At 49.8% G+C, this 25,294-nt stretch overlaps 1 protein-coding gene across 1 annotated transcript; it reads right to left on the bottom strand.

Annotated features, from left to right (window-relative positions):
* Nucleotides 1–16,718: 16,718 nt before the first annotated feature.
* Nucleotides 16,719–24,672, bottom strand: LOC100088550 (T-cell ecto-ADP-ribosyltransferase 1-like). Its single transcript, XM_039915033.1, has 5 exons — nucleotides 24,599–24,672; nucleotides 24,118–24,214; nucleotides 18,861–19,557; nucleotides 17,915–17,941; nucleotides 16,719–17,290 (listed from the first exon to the last, which is right to left on the bottom strand). Exons 2-3 carry the CDS (start codon nucleotides 24,181–24,183, stop codon nucleotides 18,979–18,981), a joined length of 645 nt encoding a protein of 214 aa, XP_039770967.1. The 5' UTR covers nucleotides 24,184–24,214; nucleotides 24,599–24,672; the 3' UTR covers nucleotides 16,719–17,290; nucleotides 17,915–17,941; nucleotides 18,861–18,978.
* Nucleotides 24,673–25,294: the final 622 nt, after the last annotated feature.

Here is a 25,294-nt window from a genome sequence, read left to right as displayed (position 1 = left end):
TTAGTCTATAGGGGAAAACAGGCATTAAAATAAAATAGAGTAAAATTATAGAGTATAAGTTTATGTACATAAGCACTGTGCTCCCGTGCCCTCCCTCTTTCACCTTCACTCCATCCACCTCTCAGCTGCCTGCGACACTGTACCACTGCCTTTTCCGGGAAACATTATCCAACCTTGTCTTCACTGCCCTCTTCTGGTTTTTCTCCAGTCTCTCTGGAGAGATCCTCCTCCTCTGCCACCCACCCCCCTAAATGTGGGGATCCCTCAAGGTTCAGTTCAGTTCAGTTCAACATGGCCTAAACCTTCTCGTAGAAAAATGATTTGGGCATTAGAATGAAATATGGACTGGAGTGGGGAGAGACGAGAGGCAGGGAGGTCAGCAAGGAGAGTGATTTAAAAAATCAAAGTGGGATAACAAGTGCTTGGAATAATGTGGTAGCATTATGGATGGAAAGGAAAGGACAGACTTGAGCAATGCTGTGAAGGTTGAACCAACAGGATTTAGTGATGGATTGCATATGTGGGTTAAATGAGCGAGAGGAGTTAAAGATAACACCAAAATTAAGAGCCTGTGAGTCAGAAAGTATGGTGGTGCTATCTACAGTGAGGGGAAAGTCAAGGAACGGACAGAGTTTAGATGAGAAGAAAAGGCAGCACATCTCCTCTAGAGATACTGCTGGGAAAGATGGGAGACTTTAAGAAGGGTCAGGAGTGAGGGAAGGATTGGGGAGGGGCAGGGGAGATTTTAGGCAGATCAGGCCTGTTCTTGTCAATTTTCTCAGTAAAGTAGGTGGCCAGGTCATTAGGGGCAAGGGATGGGGAGGCAGGGAGTCAGGGGGTTTGAGGAGGGAGTTAAACATCTGGAATAACTGGTGAGGGTGATGGAAATGGGTATCAAAAAGGATGGAGAAATAATTTTGCTGGGCAGAGGAGAGGGCAGAGTTAAAGATAAACTTGAAGTGGACGAAGTTGGCCCGATATTTAGATTTCTTCCAGCAGTGCTCTGTGGCTAGTGAACAAGAGCGAAGGAGGCAGACTGTGGAGGTGAACCAAGGCTGTGGGTTAGTGGTGTGAGAATGGCGAAGGGATAGGGGAGCAAGGGAGTCGAATTCAATAGAGAGGGTGGTGTTCAGAACATCAGTTTGGTCATCAAGGGAAAGTAGTTTGGGTATGGAAGCTAAATGGGTCATGATAAATTGAGAAAATTGGATGGGGTCAAAAGATCGGAGGTCTCTGGCAGGGAATAGTACAGATTGACAGAGAGGAGGTGTGTGGGAGAGAAGGCAGGTGAGGTATCAACCTTTGCTTGCCTGTCAACCTTCACATGAAAAAAACATCTCCTCACTCTTGGCTTCAAAGTTCTCCATCACGTTACCCCCTCCTACCTCACCTCCCTTCTCTCCTTCTATAGCCCACCCTGTACACTCCACTCCTCTGCCACTGCTAACCTCCTCACTGTGCCTCGTTCTCAACTGTCCCGCCTTCAACCCCTGGACCTCGACCTACCACTAACCTGCAATGCCCTGCCTCTTCACATCCACCAAAGTAACTCTCTTCCCATCTTCAAAGCCCTAGTGAGAGCTCACCTCCTCCAGGAGGCCTTCCGAGACTGAACCCTCCCTTTCCCTCTGCCCCTCCTGCCCTCCCCATTCCCCCTACTCCCTCCCTCTGCTCTACCTCCCCCCCATACACAGCACTTGTGTATATTTGTATATATATTTATTACTCTTATTAATGATGTGTATATATCTATGATTCTATCTATTTTTGATGGTATTGATGCCTGACTACTTGTTTTGTTTTGCTGTCTGTCTCCCCCTTTTAGACTGTGAGCCTGTTGTTGGGCAGGGATTTGTGGCTGAATTGTACAATCCAAGTGCTTAGTACAGTCCTCTGCACACAGTAAGTGCTCAATAAATATGAATGAATGAATGAATGAATGAATGAATGAATGAATGAATGAATGAATGAGCGAGCTTGTGGTCAGAAAGAGGGATTTCAGATTTGGTGTCGTTAGAGATGTGCAGTGTCTAGAGATGATGAAATTGAGTTTTTGTCCATATTGGTGAGTGGGTGAGGTGGGGTGGAGCTGGAGGTCAGTGGGGTTGAGGAGTATTCATTCATTCATTCAATAGTATTTATTGAGCTCTATGTGCAGAGCACTGTACTAAGCGCTTGGAATGTACAATTCCACAGCAGAGACAGACAATCCCTGCCCAGTGATGGGCTCATAGTCTAAGCGGGGGAGACAGACGGCAGAGCAAAACAGAACAAAACAAAAGACAACATCATCAAGATAAATAGAATCAAGGAGATATGCACCTTATTAACAAAATAAATAGGGTAATAAATAATATATACAAATGAGCACAGTGCTGAGGGGAGGGGAAGGGGGAAGAGCAGAAGGTGGGAGGGGGGATAGAGGAAGGGGAGGGGAAGGGGAGCAGAGGGAAAGAGGGGCTCAATCTGGGCAGGCCACTCTCAGTAGGGCTTTGAAGAGGGAAAGAGAGTTAGTTTGGCAAATGTGAGGAGGGAGGACATTCCGGGACAGCGGTAAGACGTGGGTCAGGGGTCGACGGCAGGACAGGTGCCAATGGGGGATGATGAGGAGGTGAGCGGCAGAGGAGCAGAGTGTATGGGGTGGGCAGCAGACAGAGAGAAGGGAGGTGAATTAGGAAGGGGCAAGGTGGTGGAGAGCTTTGAAGCCAAGAGTGAGGAGTTTTTGTTTCGTGCAAAGGTTGATAGGCAACCACTGGAGGTTTTTGATGAGTGGAGTGACATGCCCAAAGCATTTCTGTAGGAAGATGATCCAGGCAGCGGAATGAAGAATAGACTGGAGTGGGGAGAGACAGGAGGAAGGGAGATCAGAGAGAAGGCTGACACAATAATCCAGTTGGGATATTAAGAGAACTTCTACCAGCACAATAGCCATTTGGCTGGAGAGGAAAGGGCGGATCTTGGCAATATTGTAAAGGTGAGACCGGCAGGTGTTGGTGACGGATTGGATGTCTGGGGTAAATGAGAGAGCAAAGTCAAGGAAGAATCCCAAGGTTGTGGGCCTGTGAGATGGGAAGGATGGTAGTGCCATCCATAGTGACAGGGAAGTCAGGGAGAGGACAGGGTATGGGGTGGAGGAGGAGGAAAAATAAAGAGTTCAGTCTTAGACATGTTGAGTTTTAGCTGGCGGGCAGACATCCAGGTGGAGACGTCCTGGAGGCAGAAGGAGATATGATCCTGGAGGGAGTGGGAGAGAACCGGGGAGGAGATGTAGATTTTGGTGTCATCTGCATAGAGATGATAGTTGAAGCCGTGGGTGCGAATGAGTTCACCAAGGGAGTGAGTATAGAATAGAAGCAGGCCGTGGAAGGGTCAGAGGGAACACTTATGTGGATATTGAACTCCCTAAGGATCAGTCTAGGGATGGGGGAGAGAAGGATTATGGGAAAGAAAAAGAAGTTGGAGATGGAACCTGGGGGGCAATTGATGTCCGTTACTAGAATCTGGATGGGTGGTGGAGGCAGATGATACGGCCTTCGAAGGCAGGGAAAGAAAGGGTTGAGGGAGGTGGAATGGTGCAAAAGCAGCACTGGGGCATAAGAAGGAAGCCAACACCTCCTCTTTTCCCAGTCAGTCTCGGGGTCTCTCCAGGCCCTCTCTGGAGAGAACAGCAGGGGAGAACGGACTGTCGGGGGAGAGCCAGATTTCAATGATGGTGAGGAAGAGGAATAACTGGGTCAGGAACAGGTCATTAATGAAGGTAAGCTTCCCCATGATGGAGCCGGGGTTCGACAGGCCACACTTGATCGAGGCTGTGGGGAGGGTTCATGGAGTGGTGCTGGTGTGAGGGGTAGGAAGGGGTTGAAAGGGGTTGAACTTGTAGGGGCCAGTGTGGAGGGAGGGTGATAGTGAATGGCTCTGGGATAGGATAACAGGGATGGGGAAGGGGTGAGAAGGAGTTGGATAAGGGATAAGTTGGAGAGGCAGAGTGGCTCAGTGGAAATATCCCGGGCTTGGGAGTCAGAGGTCGTGGGTTCTAATCCTCACTCCGCCGTTTGTCAGCTGTACGACTTTGGGCAAGTCACTTAACTTCTCTGTGCCCCAGTTCCCTCATCTGTAAAATGGGGATTAAGACTGTGAGCCCCATGTGGGACAACCTGTTCACCTTGAATCCCCCACAGCGCTTAGAACAGTGCTTTGCACATAGTAAGCGCTTCACAGATATCATCATTATTATAAGGGTACACTGAGGAGGGCTCACCTGTAGGGAGGGGGATGAAGAGGGCTACTCGGCCCAAGGGACAGGGGAGAGGAGACCAGAGGGAGGGAACTGAAGGACGTAAAAGAAAGAAATTCCTGAGCTGCAGCAGCCGATCTGTAGACCTGATGGGCTGTGGCAAATTCCTCTAGTAGAGGACAATTCAGCAGCTCCCATCTGGAGGGAATCCACAACTTGTGGATTCTGAGCTGCAATTACTGAGTCATTAAAGCCTTTGTCTGGAGTGAATAGGCGACCGCTATTAAGTACTTAGATGTTAATGGGTGACACGTTGTCTCCTTAGTGAATCACTGCTCTCCTTCTTTGGCGGGGATCTGGGTCACGGTTTGCAAAGAGGTGGGGGTGATAGGGTCGAGGGATTGGAGATTCCCTGTAAATCCGTTATGGGCAGAGATCATGTCTGCTAATTTTGTTCTATTTTACTCTCCCAAGCGCTTATTAAGTGCTCTGCACAAAGTAAGTGCTCAATAAATAACCTTGATTGATTGATTGAATGATTAGTTAACAAATACCATTAAAAAAATTTGGGGCTGCTTTATTGTGCTTTATTTATTCTTTATTATGCTATTGATGCTTGTTTACTTGTTTTGTTTTGTCTGTCTCCCCCCTTCTAGACTGTGAGCTTGTTTTGGGGTGGGTAGGGATTGTCTCAATCTGTTGCCGAATTGTACTTTCCAAGCGCTGAGTACAGTGCTCGGCACAAAGTAAGCGCTCAATAAGTACAATTGAATGAATGAATGAATTGACACCTAGTGGATGAAGATGTTTATAGAATATTCTGGATCTGCTTCTCCATCATTCATTCAACAGTATTTATTGAGCGCTTACTATGTGCAGAGTTCTGTGTACTAGGCGCTTGGAAAGTACAATTCGGCAACAGAGACAATCCCTGACTAATGTCGGGCTCACAGCCTAATCGGGGGAGACAGACGGACAAAAACAAGACAACATAACCACGATAAATAGAATTAAGGGGACGTACACCTCATTAACTAAATAAATAGGGTAGTAAAAATATATACAAATGAGTACAGTGCGGAGAGGAGGGGAAGGGAGAGGGGGAGGAGCAGAGGGAAAGGGGGCTTAGCTGAGGGGAGGTGAAGGGGGGAAGGAGGAGGGATAAGAGGGCGGAGGGAGAGCAGAGAGGGAGCAGAGGGAAAGGGGAAGCTCAGTCTGGGAAGGCCTCTTGGAGGAGGTGAGCTCTCAGTAGGGCCTTGAAGAAGGGAAGAGAGTCAGTTTGGCGGAGCTGAGGAGGGAGGGCATTCCAGGACAGCGGGAGGACGTGGACCAGAAGTCGACGGCGGGACAGGCGTGAACGGGGAACGGTGAGGAGGTGAGCGGCTGAAGAGCAGAGCGTGCGGGGTGGGCGGTAGAAAGAGAGAAGGGAGGAGAAGTAGGAGGAGGCAAGGGGATGGAGAGCCTCGAAGCCTAGAGTGAGAAGTTTTTGTTTCGTGCGGAGTTTGATAGGCAACCGCTGGAGGTTTTTTAAGGAGGGGAGGGACATGCCCAAAGCGTTTTTGCAGGAAGATGATCCAGGCAGTGGAAGGAAGAATAGACTGGAGCGGGGAGAGACAGGAGGAAGGGAGATCAGAGAGAAGGCTGACACAATAATCCAGCTGGGTTATCATGAGAGCTCGTTCCAGTAAAATAGCAGTTGGGATGGAGAGGAAAGGGCGGATCTTGGCGATATTGTAAAGGTGAGACCGGCAGGCAGGCGTTGGTGACGGATTGAATGTGTGGGGTGAATGAGAGAGCAGAGTCATGGTTGACACTCTATCGCCACCTGGTGGAAGAAAATGGATCGCGCAAAGGTCTGGAAGTCAGAGGTCATGGGTTCTAATTCTGATCTACCACTTGTCTGCCTTGTGACGATGAGCAAGTCACTTCACTTCTCTGGGCCTCATTTGTAAAATAGGGTCTGTATCCAATCTTATTTGCTCGTATCCACCCCAGCGCTTAGTACAGTGCGTGGAACATAATAAGCGCTTAACAAATTCAAAAACATAAAAGCGCTTATTATTGTTTTTATATTATTATTATTTGTATGAAAATCTAGGGCTGCTTCTCTGTCGCCACCCGGTGGACGAAAATATTTACAGGAAAATCTGGAGCTGCTTCTCTATCGCTCTCCTGGTGAACAAGATCTTGTGTGAGAAACTGAGGCAGCTTAGTGCTCACCAGGCCGCTATTAAAAGCAGCAGCTGGGTCTTTTCGGACCTTCTCCACAGCTGCTGATGAAGCATCTGGTAATGCAGGCTCGCATGCCCGCACGTTCTCACCTTAACTTTCGTCACAGTGGTCGAGAGAACTGCCTTTTCTTCCCACCATTCAGGACCCCTGCTCCCGACATTTTCCATACACTCCGGGCCGTGGGGATAAAAGCTCTCCCCACTCCAATCCACTCTGCCACCGGGATTATTTTTTCCACAAAACGTTCAGGCCATGTTACCCCACTCATCAAGAACCTCCAGTCGTCACCCATCCACCTGCCCATCAAATCGAAAGTCCTTTCTATCGCTTTGAAGCACTCAATCGCCTTGTCTCCTCCTACTTCACCTGCTATTTTACTTCTATAACCCAGTCCGCACACTTCTCTTTTCTAATGTAGAGAAGCAGCGTGGCTCAGTGGAAAGAGGATGGGCTTGGGAGTCAGAGGTCAAGTGTTCGAATCCCGGATCTGCCACTTGTCAGCTGTGTGACTGTGGGCAAGTCACTTAACTTCTCTGTGCCTCCGTTACCTCATCTGTAAAATGGGGATTAACTGTGAGCCTCACGTGGGACGACCTGATGACTCTATATCTCCCCCAGCGCTTAGAACAGTGCTCTGCACATAGTAAGCACTTGACAAATACCAACATTATTATTATTAATGTTAACCTTCTCACTGTACCTCGATCTTATATATCTTGCCACCGCCCACATCCTGCCACTGGCCTGGAATGCCCTCCTCAAATCCATCAGATGATTATTCTCCCCCGCTTCAAAACCTTTCTGAAGGCACATCTCTTCCAAGAGGCCTTCCTCGACTAAGCTCCTCTTTCCTCTTCTCACACATCCTTCTGTGTCACAATGACTTGCTGCCTTTATTCATCCCCCTTCCCAACCCCACAGCACCTATGTACCTATCTGTAATTTATATTAATGTCTGTCTCCCCCTCTAGATTTTAAGCTCATGGTGGCAAGGAATGTGTCTGTTCATTGTTATATTGTACTCTCCCAAGTGTTTAGTACAGTGCTTGCACACAGTAAGCGCTCAATAAATACAAATGAATGAATGAATTCTGCTATGCAGTCTCAGGATCCCCACCAATGGACAGTCAGTCATGCTGCCTCGCTGGCACTTGGGTCTACTGTACTTCCTAAGCACTTTGATACTCATCCCTCCCACACCATGCTTATGTATACATCCTGTACTTTGTCTCTTCCCCCAATTCATGATTCATTTTGGCTTTTAATATTAATGATAATAATAATAATTTTGTCTCCCCAACTAGACTATAGTTGGGGAACGGGGAAATCAGCCTTAGCATACCTCTGCCCCATCGAGGAGACCCCATCCCACCCTGTTTGTCACCACCAGGAAGACTCAGGGGAGAAGAGAAAAGCACCTATATGATGAGGCCTCCATAAAACCTCAGGAAGACTGATGGCTGCAGTAGTGGTGGCTACAGCTAAGGGTACGCCTTGGATTCTGAGCCTTGAGCAACCTGAAATTCCACTCCTCTAGCCATAGCACTGTATTGACTTTTGTCTTTATTCTGTGTATATTGTGTATTTGCCTTGGTATTTTACGCTGATTTATTGTTTCTTTGCTCCTGATTCATGTCAGTGTTTATTGTTTTATTGTACTTTCCCAAGCACTTAGTACAGTGGTCTGCACCAGCAAGCGCAGTAAGTACGATTGAATGAATGACTGAAACATAGCTGTCTCCAGTCCCTTCTCTCCGACTTTTATTCAGAGTTTGTGAGTCCCTCGAGGTGGGGGATGTATATCTAATTTCCACCCGTGTACTCTTTTCCAATGCTTAGTACAGTGGTCTGCACAATAATCATAATAATAATGATGATGGTATTTATTAAGCCCTTACTATGTGCCAAGCACTGTTCTAAGCATAATCAGGTTGTCCCACGTGGGGTTCACAGTCTTAATCCCCATTTTACAGATGAGGTAACAGGCACAGAGAAGTTGTGACTTTGCCCAAAGTCACACAGCTGACAAGTGGCGGAGCCGGGATTAGAACCCACAACCTCTGATTCCCAAGCCTGTTCTCGTTCTCTTTCCACTAGGCCAAGCTGCTTCTCATATTGATCAGTACTACTAGTCTTTCTCCATCGTCACCTCTTGGATAAAGGGCTTGTTTGAGACAATGGTGTTGTCTCTATTGTCACCCAGTGGACAAAGTCATTGTATGAGAAGCTAGGATTCTTTATTTTACTTCTCCATGCCTCAGTTCCCTCATCTGTAAAATGGGGATTGAGACTGAGCCCCAGTGGGCCAGGGACTGTGTCCAACCCCGATTTGCTTGTATCTACCCAACATATAATAATAATGATGATGGTATTTGTTAAGCACTTCCTGTGTGCCAGGCACTGTTCTAAGCACTGGGGTAGGTACAAGATAATTCGATTGGACACAGTCCCTGGCCCACATAGGGCTCACAATCTTAATCCCCATTTTACAGATGAGAGAGCCGAAGCACAGAGAAGTTAAGTGATTTGCCCAAGGTCACAGACCAGACAAGTGGCAGAGCCAGGATGAGAAACCATAACCTTCTGACTCCCAGACCCATGCTCTAACCATTAGGCCATGCTGCCACCCCAATGCTTAGTACAGTGCCTGGCACGTAGTAAGTACTTAACAAATGCTGTAAAACAAGCACTTATCTCTCACACCTTGATCACTGTATCAGCTCCTTGCTGACCTCCCTGCCTCCTGTCTCTCTCTTCTCCCATCCATACTTCACTCTGCTGCCTTGCTCATTTTTCTTAAAAAACGTTCAGTCCATGTTTCCCCACTCCTTTAGAACCTCTAGCCATAGCCCACCCACCTCTGCATCAGACAGAAACTCCTTACCATCAGCTTTAAAGCAGTCAAACACCTTGCCCCCTCCTACCTCATCTGGCTACTTTCCTATTAAAACCCTTGTCCATACACTTTGCTCCTCTAATGCCCTAATAATAATAATAATAATGTTGGTATTTGTTAAGTGCTTACTATATGCCGAGCACTGTTCTAAGCGCTGGGGTAGACATAGGGGAATCAGGTTGTCCCACGTGGGGCTCACAGTCTTAATCCCCATTTTACAGATGAGGGAACTGAGGCACAGAGAAGTTAAGTGACTCGCCCACAGTCACACAGCCGACAAGTGGCAGAGTTGGGATTCGAACTCATGAGCCCTGACTCTAAAGCCCGTGCTCTTTCCACTGAGCCACGCTTCTAGGAGCACCACTCACCAGGTGGGTGGTAGACAACTGTCTGGAAAATCACCCCTTTCATCAGTCTAAGAACACATTTCCTAACTGGTGGAGGTTTAGGACTCTGCAGTGGATAAATCACTCTCAGAAGCAGATAATTGAGAACTGGCTGCATAAGGAAGAGGCTACAAAGCCCCAGGATTTCTCTGGTTATTTGGGGAGGCAGATTCATTCATTCATTCAATAGTATTTATTGAGTGCTTACTGTGTGCAGAGCACTGTACTCAGCGCTTGGAACGTACAAATCTGTAACAGATAGAGTCCCTGCCCTTTGACGGGCTTACAGTCTAATCGGGGGAGACAGACAGACAATAACAGTGGCAATAAATAGAATCGAGGGGAAGAGCATCTCATTAAAACAATAGCAAATAAATAGAATCAGGGTGATTTACATCTCATTAACAAAATAAATAGGGTAATGGAAGATATATACAGTTGAGTGGACGAGTACAGTGCAGAGGGGGAGGAGAAGAGGGAAAGGGGGGAGAAGAGGGTTTAGCTGCGGAGAGGTGAAGAGAGGGTAGAGGGAGCAGAGGGAAAAGGGGAACTCAGTCTGGGAAGGTCTCTTGGAGGAGGTGAGTTTTAAGTAGGGTTTTGAAGAGGGGAAGAGAATCAGTTTGGCGGAGGTGAGGAGGGAGGGCGTTCCGGGACCGCTGGAGGACGTGGCCCGGGGGTCGACGGCGGGATAGGCGAGATCGGGGGACGGTGAGGAGGTGGGCGGCGGAGGAGCGGAGCGTGCGGGGTGGGCGGTAGAAAGAGAGAAGGGAGGAGAGGTAGGAAGGGACAAGGTGACGGAGAGCCTTGAAGCCTAGAGTGAGAAGTTTTTGTTTTGTGCGGAGGTTGATAGGCAACCACTGGAGGTTTTTAGGAAGGGGAGTGACATGCCCAGAGCATTTCTGCAGGATGCTGGACTGGGACAACCAGGAAAGGAGTGGTGGGTGTAAGGGGGTGAGGGACTAGCTGGGGAGGTAGGGGGGGTTGTAAGCAGGGAGAGAAACTTCAAAAACATTCAGGCTACATTTACCCACGCCTTAAAAACCTCTAGGGGCTACCCATCCATCTCGGCATCAAAGAGAAACTCCTCATTATTGGCTTTAACGTTCATAATCATCTTGCCCCCTCCTATCTCACCTCGATATTCTCCTACCACAACCCAGCCTACATACTTTGCTTTTCTAAAGTTAACCTTCTCACTGTGCCTCGATCTCGTCATCTTACTAATGACTTCTCTCCACATCCTGCCTTTGACCTGAAACGCCCTCCTGTTTTATATCAGACAATTACCCTCCCCAACTTCAAAGCCATTTGAAGGCACATCTTCTCCAAGAGGCCTTCCCTGACCTCCTTTCCTCTTCTACCACTCGCAACTCCCATCTTAGAGAAGCAGCGTGGCTCAGTGGAAAGAGCACGGGCTTTGGAGTCAGAGGTCATGAGTTCGAATCCCAGCTCGGCCACTTGTCAGCTGTGTGACTGTGGGCAAGTCACTTAACTTCTCTGGGCCTCAGTTACCTCATCAGTAAAATGGGGATTAAGACTGTGAGCCCCATGTAGGACAACCTGATTCCCCTATGTCTACCCCAGCGCTTAGAACAGTGCTCGGCACATAGTAAGCGCTTAACAAATACCAACATTATTATTATTATTATTAATTCCGGCTCCGCCACTTGTCAGCTGTGTGACTGTGGGCAAGACACTTCATTTCTCTGTGCCTCAGTTGCCTCAGCTGTAAAATGGGGATGAAGACTGTGAGCCCCATGTGGGACAACCTGATCACCTTGTATTCCCCCAGCGCTTAGAACAGTGCTTTGCACATAGTAAGCACTTAACAAATATCATTATTATTATTATTATTATAGTTATCTGTGCCACCTTGATTTGCTCTTTATTCATCCCCTCTCCCAGCCACACAGCACTTATATACACATCTGTAATTTTACTTTTTATATTAGTGTTTGCCTCCCCTCCTAGGTACAGTAAGCTCACTCTGGGCAGGGAACCTATTATATTGTTATATTGTACTCTCCCAATCACTTAATGCAGTACTCTGCACATTCTAAGAGCTCAGTAAATAAGACTGACAGACTGACTGGCTGACTGACTAGTTTCTCATCCTGGGGAGTAATGGGGTCTCCTTGCTCATCTCTCCTCCTCAGCCCAGTCTAGGGAGGGAACAGGTCCACTAACTCTGTTGTATTGTACTTTCTTAAGTGCTTAGTACAGTGCTCTGTACATAGTAAGCACTCATTAAATAACATTGATTGATGGATTGATTGAGGGAGTTTGGGTGGATGGCAGTCCACAGCAACAGCGGGGTGCGGGGAGATAATCCTAGGACAAGCCAACCTCCTCTCCCCACTCCAGCCTGGGCAGAACCAGAGCGCTCATGGGGGAGTCGGAACCTGCCATAGGACATCCACTCTAGGTTTGGGGAATCACTCTGTCATTGCTCTTGGTGGCTGGATGCCTGGGTTCTAGCCCCATCTCCTTGCCACAAGCAGTGGGGAGGGACCCGGTTCGTTTCTTCCTTGCTGCCACCCGTCTCTCTGCTCTCTGTTTGGCTCTGACCTCTATCTCCTGTTGGGCAGGCCCTCACTGCCTTAGCCAACTCACGTTCTCAGCTAACACCCGTGGGAAGCAGGGCACCCTGCTCTGACCACAACTGCTGAGGCTGACCCTAGGACTGACCAGGAAACAAACACTCAGGTTTGGGGATGGAGCGGGACAAGTTCGAGGCAAAGGCCAGGTTCCCTCTCCCTCCCTCAGCATGACCGGGTCCTCCCGGCTCCTGAACCCCAGGCCGGAAGGCAATGGCCCACTCCTCTGCCATTGTCAGAGCTGCTTCTAGCTGTGATCTCCCTCCCGAGTTTGACCAGACTCCTCCTCAGGGCTTTCTCCAGTCCAAGGCTCTGGGCCCTTGTAATTGCACAAGATACGGTTCACAATGATACCAAATGAAAGTGTATATGATACAGTATGTGAGGGTACTAATAATGAAAGGACTGCAAAGGCTATGTTTGATAAGTAGATATATCAAGAAAGCAAACTCACACCCCAATCAGTCCAGGGAGACACCGACACATCTGCCCAGGAGGACCGCAGAGGGCACAACAGAGCGACGTTGGTATCAAGTCATAGTGGCACCTCAATGGACCAAGTATAGGGCCCATTTAAATAGAAATTGGTACAGTAGTACAGTCCACCACAGAATGACGGAAGTGTAGTTGGAAAGCGAAGATAGGGATCAGCCAAAATGCTAGCAAATAAGGCGCATTCGCAAATATCGATAAGAGGGGATGCCGGATGTTGGTATAGGGAGAGGGATCCGGGGCACTTCCACTGCACCGTTTGTTCTCTATAAATCGTTGCAGGATGGATACATCCCCTGGGGTGGGACGCTCCCAGAAATGTTTTTCTTACAGGACCAGTTATCCTCCTCCTCAGAAGGATTCCTCAGTGGGGGCCCCACATGCATTCTAAGCCACCTGTCTCTAACTCCTTTGGGACCAACACCTAAACCTGTGTTCACTGGGTCCTGGTTGTATTCCCAGAATGATTGTAATGTGGGGTAAAGCATCCAATCGTCTTGGAGGTATCTCCACGGTGGTTGCCTCGTGGGCTGGAATGACTCCAGCCAATGATTCCAGGAAGGAGATACTAAAGAGCAAATCCATCAATCAGTGGTGTTTATTGAGTGCTTACGGTATGCACAGCACTGTGCACTATACTAAGTGCTTGGGAGAGTAGAATATTTCAGAGTTGGAAGACATGAGCCTTGCCCACAAGGAGTTTACAGTCTAGAGGAAGAGCTTATAGTCTAGAGGATATGTACAGAGAGGAGCACTAAGAGCTCACGGAACGGGTAAGAAATACTGAAGAGTACATGCACAAACAGGAGCACCAAGAGTGCATAAGACAGGTAGGAAATACTGAAAGACACATATACAGACAGGAGGACTGAAAGCATACAGGACAGACAGGAAATACTGAAGAGCCCATGCACAGACAGGAGCAGTGAGAGAGGCTCTTTCCCAGACGTGGGTCTGTGACAGCTACAGGGGTGAGCGTGGGGCTGGGGTGGAAATGGGAAGAGCTCTCAGTGGCTGCCTGGAGAGGAAGCATCTCTAGGAGGATCGACCTGCCAGTGGCCAGGAGTTGGGCTCCCACCCCTGATACCCGGGAAGCCTCAGAAGGGAGAGCTGGAGTCAGACAGCCGGGGGTTGGAGCGGCCGGAGGGCTTGTTCTCTCCCACTTTATAGACCCAGACCTCATCCTGTCCCGCCAAACCCTATTGTGGTGGGGGTGGGGAAAGACACTTTCCCCTTCCTGACCCAGCCTTAGCCAAGGGGCCACATGGGATGTTGCCTCTCCCTGTGTCTCCATGGGGCTCAGAGACCACAGGTTCACACTTCTGCTCCCACCACCCTGAGCCTGATTTGTGTCAACCCCTGTGGGAATCACTTTCCCATCTCTGTGTCTCGTCACTCCCAGGGTGTCCTGGGAGCTAAGATCCAGAGCCTCAGACAAGTCCATAGAGCTCAACACCCTTTCTAGGCCACCATCTGATCAGAATCCCTTTACCCAATATTGAGCCCACCAAACTGCACATCTATTCAGGTCAAACCGAAAAGAATCCCCCTTATGTTTTACTGGCTTGAACATCAGTTCACACCAATGGGAAAGGGATCCTGCTATTCCAAGTGAAATTCCACGCTGGGACCTCCTATAGACTCCCATCCAGAAGAACAGACTCTAAAACGTTTGTGCAGAAAGGGTGGTCTTACTTTCCCTGGGGTCCTCTGATTGGCTCAGTAGTCTGCCTGAATGACTACTGCTTCCTGGGATTACTGGATAGCTTGGCTGTCCTCTTAGCCCTGACATCAGTGGAGCAGATCCTGTGGGTAACCCTGAGACCCATGAAGCCACAAAAAGGGGTGGACATGGGACTGAGGGGAGTGGTCAGGGAGTGAATGTTCTCGGTCAGTCAGACTCATGGGCGGATGTCAGGTCCCTGCTGTGGGCCTGGTATAGGGGAGAGAGGCCGGTGGAGGACTCAGACTGCCAGAGCTCTCTCTGGGGAAGCCGATTCAGTTCTCTGGGAAGAAAGAGAATGTGGGTGATGAGGCTACCCTGCTTCTTTGTGAACAAGAGTAGACTGTCACTCAGTGTACTAAGGAGGCTCTCACCTCGGCCCTAATTGACCCTGTCGGTCAGAGGAACTGTGCTCCTGGGCCATCAGAGAGGGCCCAAGGCCCCAGCCCCTGGGTAGACACTAATGAGGGCATGAGAGTTTTCCATCTCTTTACCTTGACTCCAACTAGACTCCTGGGGATGAGTCCCTGACCATCTGAAAAGGACTTGGAGACAGCCACCTATATTTAAACATTATTTGATGTTGGATTGGAGGTGGTTGTGTCTCTCTTTCTCCTCCTCCTCCTCCTCCTTCTCCTCTTCTGCCTCTTCTTGCTTCTTCTCTACATTCTTCTCCTCCTCCTTTCTCTTCTCCTCTTAGATCACAGTACCCATAGTTCAGAAGGCAGAGGAATGACTGACCTTGGGGATGAGACGGCAATAGGATGTAGGGCTCTCTGCAACCTCTGGGCTTCCTGCTTTCATTACATTTGCTTGCACACACATGCAAACATACACATACAAGCATAGTTGTTCATCCTATTAGAGGACGGCCCTGCTGACTGTGAAGTTCACCTATGACTGTGTGTGTGGCTGAAAAGGCACAGTCCTGGCCACCCTGTGCATGCAAAAATGTCCGTTGGTGTATTTTTGTACTTAATATTTGTAGTACCTGATGCTATTTTGTCTTCTGTCTCCTTCTATCTCTCTGCATACAAAGCTTTTGAGCATGGCCTATTGGATAGAGCATGGGCCTGTGAGAGAGACGGTTATGAGTTCTAATCGCAGATCTGCTACTTGTCTGCTGTGTGACACTGGATGAGTCACTTTGCTTCTCTGTGCTTCAGTTACCTCATCTGTAAAATGGAGATTGAGACTCTGAGCCCCATGTAGGACAGGGACTGTGTCAAGCGCGATTTGCTCATGTTCACCCCAGTGCTTAATACATTGCCTGGACATAGTAAATGCTTAACAAACACCATTATTATTATTATTCAAAGAGAGCCACTCCCTTTTTGATGGCAGTGGGCAATGTACTAGGCAGGTCTGTCCTCAGCAATGGACTCCCAGTTTTCAGCTTGAATGAGGCTTTGTTTTATCATGTCTTCCAATCAGTGGTATTTAATGAGCAATTACTGTGTGCAGAACTCTGTAGTAAGTGCATGGGAGAGTCAAATACAAAGCAGGGGACGTGTCAACCAACTCTGTTACATTGTACACTCCCAAGCACTTAGGACAGTGCTTAGCATACAGTTAGCTCTCAATAAAAATGACTGATTGAACACAGTTGGTAGACATGTTCCCTGCCCACAGAAAGCTTACAGTCCTTAAAACACTTCCATCTGCCATCCTTGCTTTTGGTTTCCAATTTTAGCTTTCCTATTCATCAGCTGTTTGGGTGGTGACAGCAGGATACATAACAGAGTATAGTCTAACTTTCAGGGAACCAGGTGTGTCCTTAGTCTGAAGGATGCTCCTTCTGTACATCCATCCAACCTCCTCCCACCTGGGCCGTGTCCACAGGAAAGCTTTTCCAGGTGTTTTTCCCACTGTGCCCTTCTCCCCACTTCCCACTCCCCCACCATTTCCCTCTGCTTTTAAGGCCTCAGAATCACAATGAACCTAGAAATATGCTACTCACCGGACCTGCTTTCTGCTACCCACTTCTATTCTTGTGCATTGGGGGAAGGGTGGGGAGCAGGGAGAGGAAGGGGAGAAGAGGGGAAAGGTAGGAAAGTGGGGAGGGAGGGGAGGAAAAAAGAGTGGAGGGAAGGGAAGAAGAGTGGAGGGGGAGAGTGGAGGAACTGCAAAGAAAACAACCTCAGACCAATAAACTGGCAGGAACACCAGAAAAGCAGTTTATAGCTGTGTTTGTCCAGATAAATCATCACATTCATCCCTCTAAAAACATAGACTGTGATGGAGAGTGGTTTATGGGTGGAGGGGAGAGGAGTAGAACATATCTCATAGCTGGCAAAGGATGAAAAGAACTCAGTGGTGGGAGTCAGAGGAACTGGGTTCTAATCTTGGCTTTGCCACTTGCCTTTTCTATGACCTTGGCTAAGTCAATTAACTTTTCTGTGCTTTTGTTTCCTCACTGGTGAAATAGGGGCTCAGTACTTGTTTTCCTTCCTACTTAACTTGTGAGCATTATATGGGACTGGGTGGCCAGTAAGGGAGATGGAGGTGGAGGGGGTGCAGGCAGAGAGCTGGCAAGGGGGCAGAGAGGGAGCAGGTGGGAGCCACTTGTGGTAAACTGTCCTGACTGCTGATATGAGCATGCCTGAGCTGAGGGGCCTCGGGCTGACACACAATGGGGATCGAGAGGTCCAACTCAGAGCCAAGAAGCAGGATGAGGAGCCCGGAGAGAAGCAGCAGGGTCAGATGGCTGGGACCACTTCACTTGATGAGCTATGGAGAAAGTGGGCAGAAGAAAATTATACCAGCAGCCTCAAGGGAAATGGGCTCGAAAGAGGGGACTTTCCCCAGTCTGCCCATGGTTGGTCCCATGTAAATCAGGAAATAACAGATGTTGGGAGGGATCCCACCACTCTTCCCAATCCCCAGTGGAAAGAGCATGGGCTTTGGAGTCAGGGCTCATGAGTTCAAATCCCAGCTCTGCCACTTGTCAGCTGTGTGACTGTGGGCAAGTCACTTAACTTCTCTGTGCCTCAGTTCCCTCATCTGTAAAATGGGGATTAAGACTGTGAGCCCCACGTGGGACAACCTGATTCCCCTGTGTCTACCCCAGCGCTTAGAACAGTGCTCTGCACATAGTAAGCGCTTAACAAATACCAACATTATTATTATTATTAACCTTATAGCCCAAAGAGAATTCCTGGGAATTCCAGGGCCTGTACAGTCTCTGGCCAAGACTCCTGGGCCCCCTCCCATATCCGGCCCCAAGGAAAGGAGAAGGAAGGAAGGGGCAGAGCAGAGAGGTGACTGTCTGACTCAACCAGCAGGGTATTCAGGCCTAGAGGGCTGCAACCAAGGGCACCAAGGGTGGGGATGGGAGACAAGATAGCCCCTCACCTGACTTGCACATGGCTTTCTTCTCATCTGAAACACAAAGAGAATAGAAGGTCAGTCCTCCCCTGCCTGCCTCTGGGAAGCTTCCCTGCCCTAGCACTTCCCACCCCAAAACACTACAGCAACACCCCATCTGCCCCAACTCCTCCAGCCTCTGGGGGTCCTGAGTTCTTGCTGGACACAGTTGTAGTCTTCCCTAGTCCACAACCTTCATCCCCCACCCCCATAGCCCAAGCCCCTTTTCCTAATCAGTCATCAGTGTCTGCTGAGCAGCTGCTGTTTGCAACACCCTGTACTGGGTGCCAGGGAAGTGCAGTAAAAGTCACAGTCACAAAGTTTCTGTCCTTGGGCATTCACAATGGAATGGGGGAGAGGAGAAGACACTGAGTTGTACACACACGCAGTCTGGGAACAGGAGTAACGGCATTGATAATTCTGATAACAAAAGTAAGCAAAGATGAATCGATAAACTAAAGGGGCCACAGCTCTTCCCACCTTCAAAGCCCAACTACAGTCACATTTTATCCAAGAAGCCTTCCCCAACTAAGTTCTCATTTCCCCTCTTCTCCCTCCCTTCTTCATGGCTAATGCACTTAAGCACTTCCAGCACTTGATATTCACTTCACCCTTATACTCTGTAATTGCTTTTCATGTCACTGCCTTCCCCTTCAGTCTGCAAGCTCCTTGTGGGCAGGGAAGATATCTATCAACTCTAGTGCCATGCATTCTCCCAAGTACTTTGTAAAGCGCACTGCCTGTAATGTAAGCATTCCATAAATTCCATAAATTCCACTGATTGAGTGGGAGGTGGCTGATAGAATGATCAGAGTTGGGATGGGGGATTAGTCAGGGAAGGCCTCCTGGGGGAGGTGGCTTTGGGGGTGATTTGAAATGGGGAGAGCTGTGGTCACAGAGAGCCCACCAGGACTATCCACCCCCCACAACTCACTTCCCAGGAGGGCACAGTTGAAGCAGGATAAAGGCTTCCTTTTACTCTTCAGGTTGAAAGCCCCTTGCCCCTTCTTTGCTGAAACATGGAAGACTTCATTCCCTGGGATCAGCACTTCCTACTCTTCTGGGTAATATGAGAAATTCTTGATGTACACCCCCAACCAGGCACGGATGGTGTAGAAGGTGCGATTACCAAACTGAGCACTTATCGAACGATCCTGGGAGGTGGAGCAGAACTGTCCGAAGCGGATGGGGCCAGTCCCTCTGTAAGTGAACTTGTTCTGAGAGCCCCGATAAAGCTTTGTGGTGAAATTGACCTTTGGCAGGAGCTGCAGGGCCCTGGTCAGATAGTAGTGGATGGCTTTATAGTGAAAATTTTCCTTATAGTCCTCTAGAGACCTCCCGTTTGTCCGCACGGCCCGGTTGAAGTCTTTACTAAAGGTTTTATTGGTGTACATAATGACCGCTATCCCATACTGCTTTCTGAAGTCAGAGGGGAGGGGAGACACCTTCTTCTCGATCTCTTTCTGCCACTTGGTCTTGGCACTGTTCCAGGCATCACGGAGGACTTTGTTGCACCTCTTTTCATCCTTCAGGAGTTGGGGAGCTTTGGAATCCATTTTTTCTTCACATCCCTTATACTGGTCATCAAAAGCATTGTACTCCATGGTCATCTCGATCTCCTGGCTTTCCACCTAGAGAGGATTATGGGGTCAGCACCAGAGAAAGGGCAAGAATCTATAGGCCACTGAGCCTTAGACCCTCCATCCCCACGGTCAGAAGTGGAATGGGGGCAGGGACCTAGGAGCCAGACGGGATTAAGGAAATTCAATACACAGATGGTCGGTAGTTAGGGCCATTCTGGGACCTCGGGTGAGGGAAGCACTTTATGGCAACTAGGGGTGGACGGAATCAGAATCTGGGTTGTTCTAATGAAAATAAGACCAAAAACCTGGGACTAGTTAGAAAGGGCACATAAAGTAAGTCAATCAGTGAATAACAATAATAATAATAATAATAATGGTATTTGTTAAGTGCCTACTATGTGCCAAGCACTATTCTAAGCTCTGAGGTAGATACAAGGTAATTAGGTTGTCCCACGTGGGGTTCACAGTCTTAATCCCCATTTTACAGATGAGATAACTGAGGTACAGAGAATTCATTCATTCAATAGTATTTATTGAGCGCTTACTATGTGCAGAGCACTGTACTAAGCGCTTGGGATGAACAAGTCGGCAACAGATAGAGACAGTCCCTGCCGTTTGACGGGCTTACAGTCTAATCGGGGGAGACGGACAGACGAGAACAATGGCACTAAACAGCGTCAAGGGGAAGAACATCTCGTAAAAACAATGGCAAATAAATAGAATCAAGGCGATGTACAATTCATTAACAAAATAAATAGGGTAACGAAAATATATACAGTTGAGCGGACGAGTACAGTGCTGTGGGGATGGGAAGGGAGAGGTGGAGGAGCAGAGGGAAAAGGGGAAAATGAGGCTTTAGCTGCGGAGAGGTAAAGGGGGGATGGCAGAGGGAGTAGAGGGGGAAGAGGAGCTCAGTCTGGGAAGGCCTCTAGGAGGAGGGGATTTTTAAGTAAGGTTTTGAAGAGGGAAAGAGAATCAGTTTGGCGGAGGTGAGGAGGGAGGGCGTTCCAGGACCGCGGGAGGACGTGACCCAGGGGTCGACGGCGGGATAGGCGAGACCGAGGGACGGCGAGGAGGTGGGCGGCGGAGGAGCGGAGCGTGCGGGGTGGGCGGTAGAAAGAGAGAAGGGAGGAGAGGTAGGAAGGGGCAAGGTGATGGAGAGCCTTGAAGCCTAGAGTGAGGAGTTTTTGTTTGGAGCGGAGGTCGATAGGCAACCACTGGAGTTGTTTAAGAAGGGGAGTGACATGCCCAGATCGTTTCTGCAGGAAGATGAGCCGGGCAGCGGAGTGAAGAATAGACCGGAGCGGGGCGAGAGAGGAGGAAGGGAGGTCAGAGAGAAGGCTGACACAGTAGTCTAGCCGGGATATAACGAGAGCCCGTAATAGTAAGGTAGCCGTTTGGGTGGAGAGGAAAGGGCGGATCTTGGCGATATTGTAGAGGTGAAACCGGCAGGTCTTGGTAACGGATAGGATGTGTGGGGTGAACGAGAGGGACGAGTCAAGGATGACACCGAGATTGCGGGCCTGCGGGACGGGAAGGATGGTCATGCCATCCACGGTGATGGAGAAGTCTGGGAGCGGACCGGGCTTGGGAGGGAAGATGAGGAGCTCAGTCTTGCTCATGTTGAGTTTTAGGTGGTGGGCCGACATCCAGGTGGAGACGTCCCGGAGGCAGGAGGAGATGCGAGCCTGAAGGGAGGGGGAGAGGACAGGGGCGGAGATGTAGATCTGCGTGTCATCTGCGTAGAGATGGTAGTCAAGGCCGTGAGAGCGGATGAGTTTACCGAGGGAGTGAGTGTAAATGGAGAACAGAAGAGGGCCAAGAACTGACCCTTGAGGAACTCCAACAGTTAAAGGATGGGAGGGGGAGGAGGCTCCAGCGTAGGAGACCGAGAATGATCGGCCAGAGAGGTAAGAGGAGAACCAGGAGAGGACAGAGTCCGTGAAGCCAAGGTGAGATAAGGTATGGAGGAGGAGGGGATGGTCGACAGTGTCAAAGGCAGCAGAGAGGTCAAGGAGGATCAGAATGGAGTAGGAGCCATTGGATTTGGCAAGAAGGAGGTCATGGGTGACCTTAGAGAGAGCAGTCTCAGTAGAGTGGAGGGGACGGAAGCCAGATTGGAGGGGGTCTAGGAGAGAATGGGAGTTAAGGAATTCTAGGCATCGATTGTAGACGACTCGTTCTAAGATTTTGGAAAGGAAGGGTAGTAGGGAGATAGGACGATAACTGGAGGGGGAAGTGGGGTCAAGAGCGGGTTTTTTTAGGATGGGGGAGACGTGGGCATGTTTGAAGGCAGAGGGGAAGGAGCCCTTGGAGATTGAGTGGTTAAAAATAGAAGTTAAGGAAGGGAGGAGGGCAGGGGCGATGGTTTTAAGAAGGTGAGAGGGAATGGGGTCCGAGGCGCAGGTGGAGGGGGTGGCACTTGCGAGGAGGGAGGAGATCTCCTCTGAGGATACTGCAGGGAAGGATGGGAAAGTAGGGGAGGGGGTTGTTGGGGGGGAGGGGAGAGGCGGAGGGGTGACTTTGGGGAGCTCAGACCTGATCGTGTTGATTTTCGTGAGGAAATAGGTGGCCAGATCATTAGGTGTGAGAGATGGGGGAGGGGGCGGAACAGGGGGCCTAAGGAGAGAGTTAAAGGTCCGGAACAATCGGCGGGGGTGACGAGCATGGGTGTCGATGAGGGAGGAGAAGAAGCTTTGCCTGGCGGAGGAGAGGGCAGAGTTAAGGCAGGAAAGGATAAATTTGAAGTGTGTGAGGTCGGCTTGGTGCTTGGACTTTCGCCAGCAGCGCTCAGCAGCTCGAGCATAGGAGCGTAGGAGGCGGACGGAGGAGGTGATCCAGGGCTGTGGGTTAGTGGAGCGAGAGCGGCGGAGGGAAAGGGGGGCGAGAGAGTCGAGGTGAGTAGAGAGGGTGGAGTTGAGAGCGGAGACCTGATCGTCGAGAGTGGGAAGAGAGGACAGGGCGGCAAGGTGAGGCGAGATGCTATTGGAAAGACGGATGGGATCGAGAGAGCGGAGGTCTCTGTGGGGCAGTAGCAAAGATTTGCAGGGGGAGGGAGTGTGAGAGATGAGGCAGGTGAGAAGGTTATGGTCAGAGAGAGGGATTTCAGAGTTGGTGAGTGAGGAGATAGTGCAGCGGTAGGAGATGACGAGATCGAGGGTGTGACCGAGTCGGTGAGTGGGCGCGGTATGGTGGAGGAGGAGGTCGGCAGAGTCGAGGAGGGATAGCAGGCTGGCGGCAGAGGAGTCGTCGGGTACATCCGTATGGATGTTGAAGTCTCCAAGGATCAGAGTGGGCAGAGAGAAGGAGAGGAGGAAGGTGAGAAAGGGGTCAAGGTGGTTGAAGAAGTCGGAGGTGGGACCAGGAGGGCGGTAGATGACGGCGACAAGTAACTGGAGTGGGTGGTAGAGGCGAATGATATGGGCTTCGAAGGAGGGGAAGGAGAGGGAGGGGGGAGGAGGGATAGTGCGGAAGCGGCATCGGGGCGAGAGGAGGAAGCCGACGCCTCCTCCCTTACCGGTGAGTCTGGGGGAGTGGGAGAAGGAGAGGCCTCCGCTGGATAGAGCGGCGGCGGAGACCGTGTCTTCGGGAGAGAGCCACGTTTCCGAAAGGGCGAGGAGGAGGAGAGAGCGGGAGAGGAAAAGGTCATGGATGAAAGGTAGCTTGCCTGTAATAGAACGGGGGTTCCAGAGGCCACACTTGAAAGTAGCTGTGGGTGCAAGGGGAGGAGGGGGGGAAGGGCGGGGGGAGGGGAGGGTTTGGATGGGAAGGAGGTGGCGGGGCCCTGGACGAGGAGAGGGGGATGAGGGGTGGCGGTGGGACAAGAGGACTGGGATGGGGCATGGGTGGGGAAGAGAGAAGGGGGGAGGGGGTGAAGAGGGGGTTTGGTGGGGGGAAGAGTAGGGGGAGGGGGAAGAGGGGTAGCGCTGGTAAAGTGGGGTTCTAGGGCGGGAGAGAGGAGGGGGGGAGGAGACAGAGGAGAGAGCGGGAAAGAGCTGAGCGAGAGAGGGGAAGGGGAAGGGGAGGATAGGAAGGGGCGGGAGGGGGGAGGGGGAGAGGAGGGACATGGCGAGGCCAGAGAGGTGGGTGGCAGCACTGACAACAATAAACAGTACAGAGAAGTGAAATGACTTGCCCAAAGTCACACAACTGATAAGTGGCGGAGCCGGGATTAGAACCCCCGACCTCTGATACCCAAGCCTGTGCTCTTTCCACTTAACAAACTATTCTACACATGAGTGCTAATACAATACTTCGCACAAAGTAAGCGCTCAATAAATGCAAATGAATGAATGAATATTCTGCACACAACAAGTGCTCAATAATTACAACTGAATGAATGACTGAAGAATGACTGGAAAGAGAACGGAATGAATGGAATTGAGATGCGGCATGGCCTAGTGGCAAGAGCAGAGGCTTGGGAGTCAGAGGATGTGGGTTCTAATCCAAGCTCCACCACTTGTCTGTGTCCAACCTGATTAGCTTGTACCTACCCAAGCACTTAGAATACTGCCTGGCACATTGTAAGCATTTAATAAATACTATAAAAAGTAAAAAGACTCATTTTTTAGTGTCTGTTGATGCAGAAAGATGGTGGAGGGTGAGTACCTGGATCATTTGCAGCAGGATCTGGACCCAGAGGGCAGCGATCATGACCATGTGAGGCAGTCCCATCTCTCAGCTTTGCAAAGAGCTGCAAGGAAACCTGGCAAGACAATGGGAGTGTTTTGGAGGGTAGGGGGCAGAGGGGAAGAAGGAAAGAGTTCCTGGCTTCCTGCCCCCAGCCCTGGGAACCTCCTAGTCAGACTCCTCCCTCCTGGGCCCTGCACCCAGAAGACTAGGACTGAATCCTACTCCCCATGGCCCCTTCCCACACCATCCTCCAAGGACAGGGTGGAGGCTAGGAGAACACCCTCAAGTTATGCTCCCTTCCTCTCTCCTGCTAGGCACAGTCCCAACTCCTCTTTGAAGTCCCTACTCATTGGGGAAAACTGGAATTAGGGTCCAGCCCCAGCCCTGCCCATGCCCAAAAGATATCTACACCTCCCCAAGGCAAAAAGCCCCCCCACCTCCAATTTCCCCAACCAACCTGCTTCCTTGGCTCCCTGCCTGACTGGCACCGTAGCCCCTGTGCTGGAGGTTGGGGTCCTGTGAACTCCAGCCAGGGACCTGATTTCAGTTTTATGAGGGGAGGTGGAAGGTAGAAAACCACATTTTCATAAGGGGAGGTGTGGAGGAAGAGAGCAGCATTTTCACTTTTGAGAGAAAGAAAAGAGCAGACAGCAACGTCAGAGCCAGAAGCTCTCCAACAGCTACCTCCCCCATAAGACTGTTTTACTGATGGTATTTGTTAAACACTTACCATGTGCCAGACACTGTTCTAACTGCTGGGGTAGATATAAGCTAATTAGGTTGGACACAATCCATGTCATTTATGGGGCTTGCAGTCTCAATCCTCATTTTGCAGATGAGGTAACTAAGGCCCAGAGAAGTGACTTGCCCAAGGTCACACAGCATACTAGCGGCGGAGTCAGGATTAGAATCCTTGACCTTTTGGGACAATCCCGGGGTGCACTGTGTGGATCCCTATCAGTTTGGACCTTGGTGCTATAAAGTCAGTGTCTGATTCCAAAAGTGAGTGGAAGTGACATAACTGACTGTGGTCGTGACCTATTCCGCATCACAGTCACAAAATCTTATTCAACAACAGGCTTGCCAAATGGCTGAGTGCAAATGGCATGGGATAGGGACTGTGTCCAACCCGATCTGCTTGTATCCATCCCAA

Source organism: Ornithorhynchus anatinus, chromosome 2 (assembly GCF_004115215.2).
Source record: "Ornithorhynchus anatinus isolate Pmale09 chromosome 2, mOrnAna1.pri.v4, whole genome shotgun sequence".
NCBI lineage: Eukaryota > Metazoa > Chordata > Mammalia > Monotremata > Ornithorhynchidae > Ornithorhynchus > Ornithorhynchus anatinus.
Note: the sequence above shows the minus strand (reverse complement) of the source record. Positions and strands in the feature narration are given on the sequence as shown.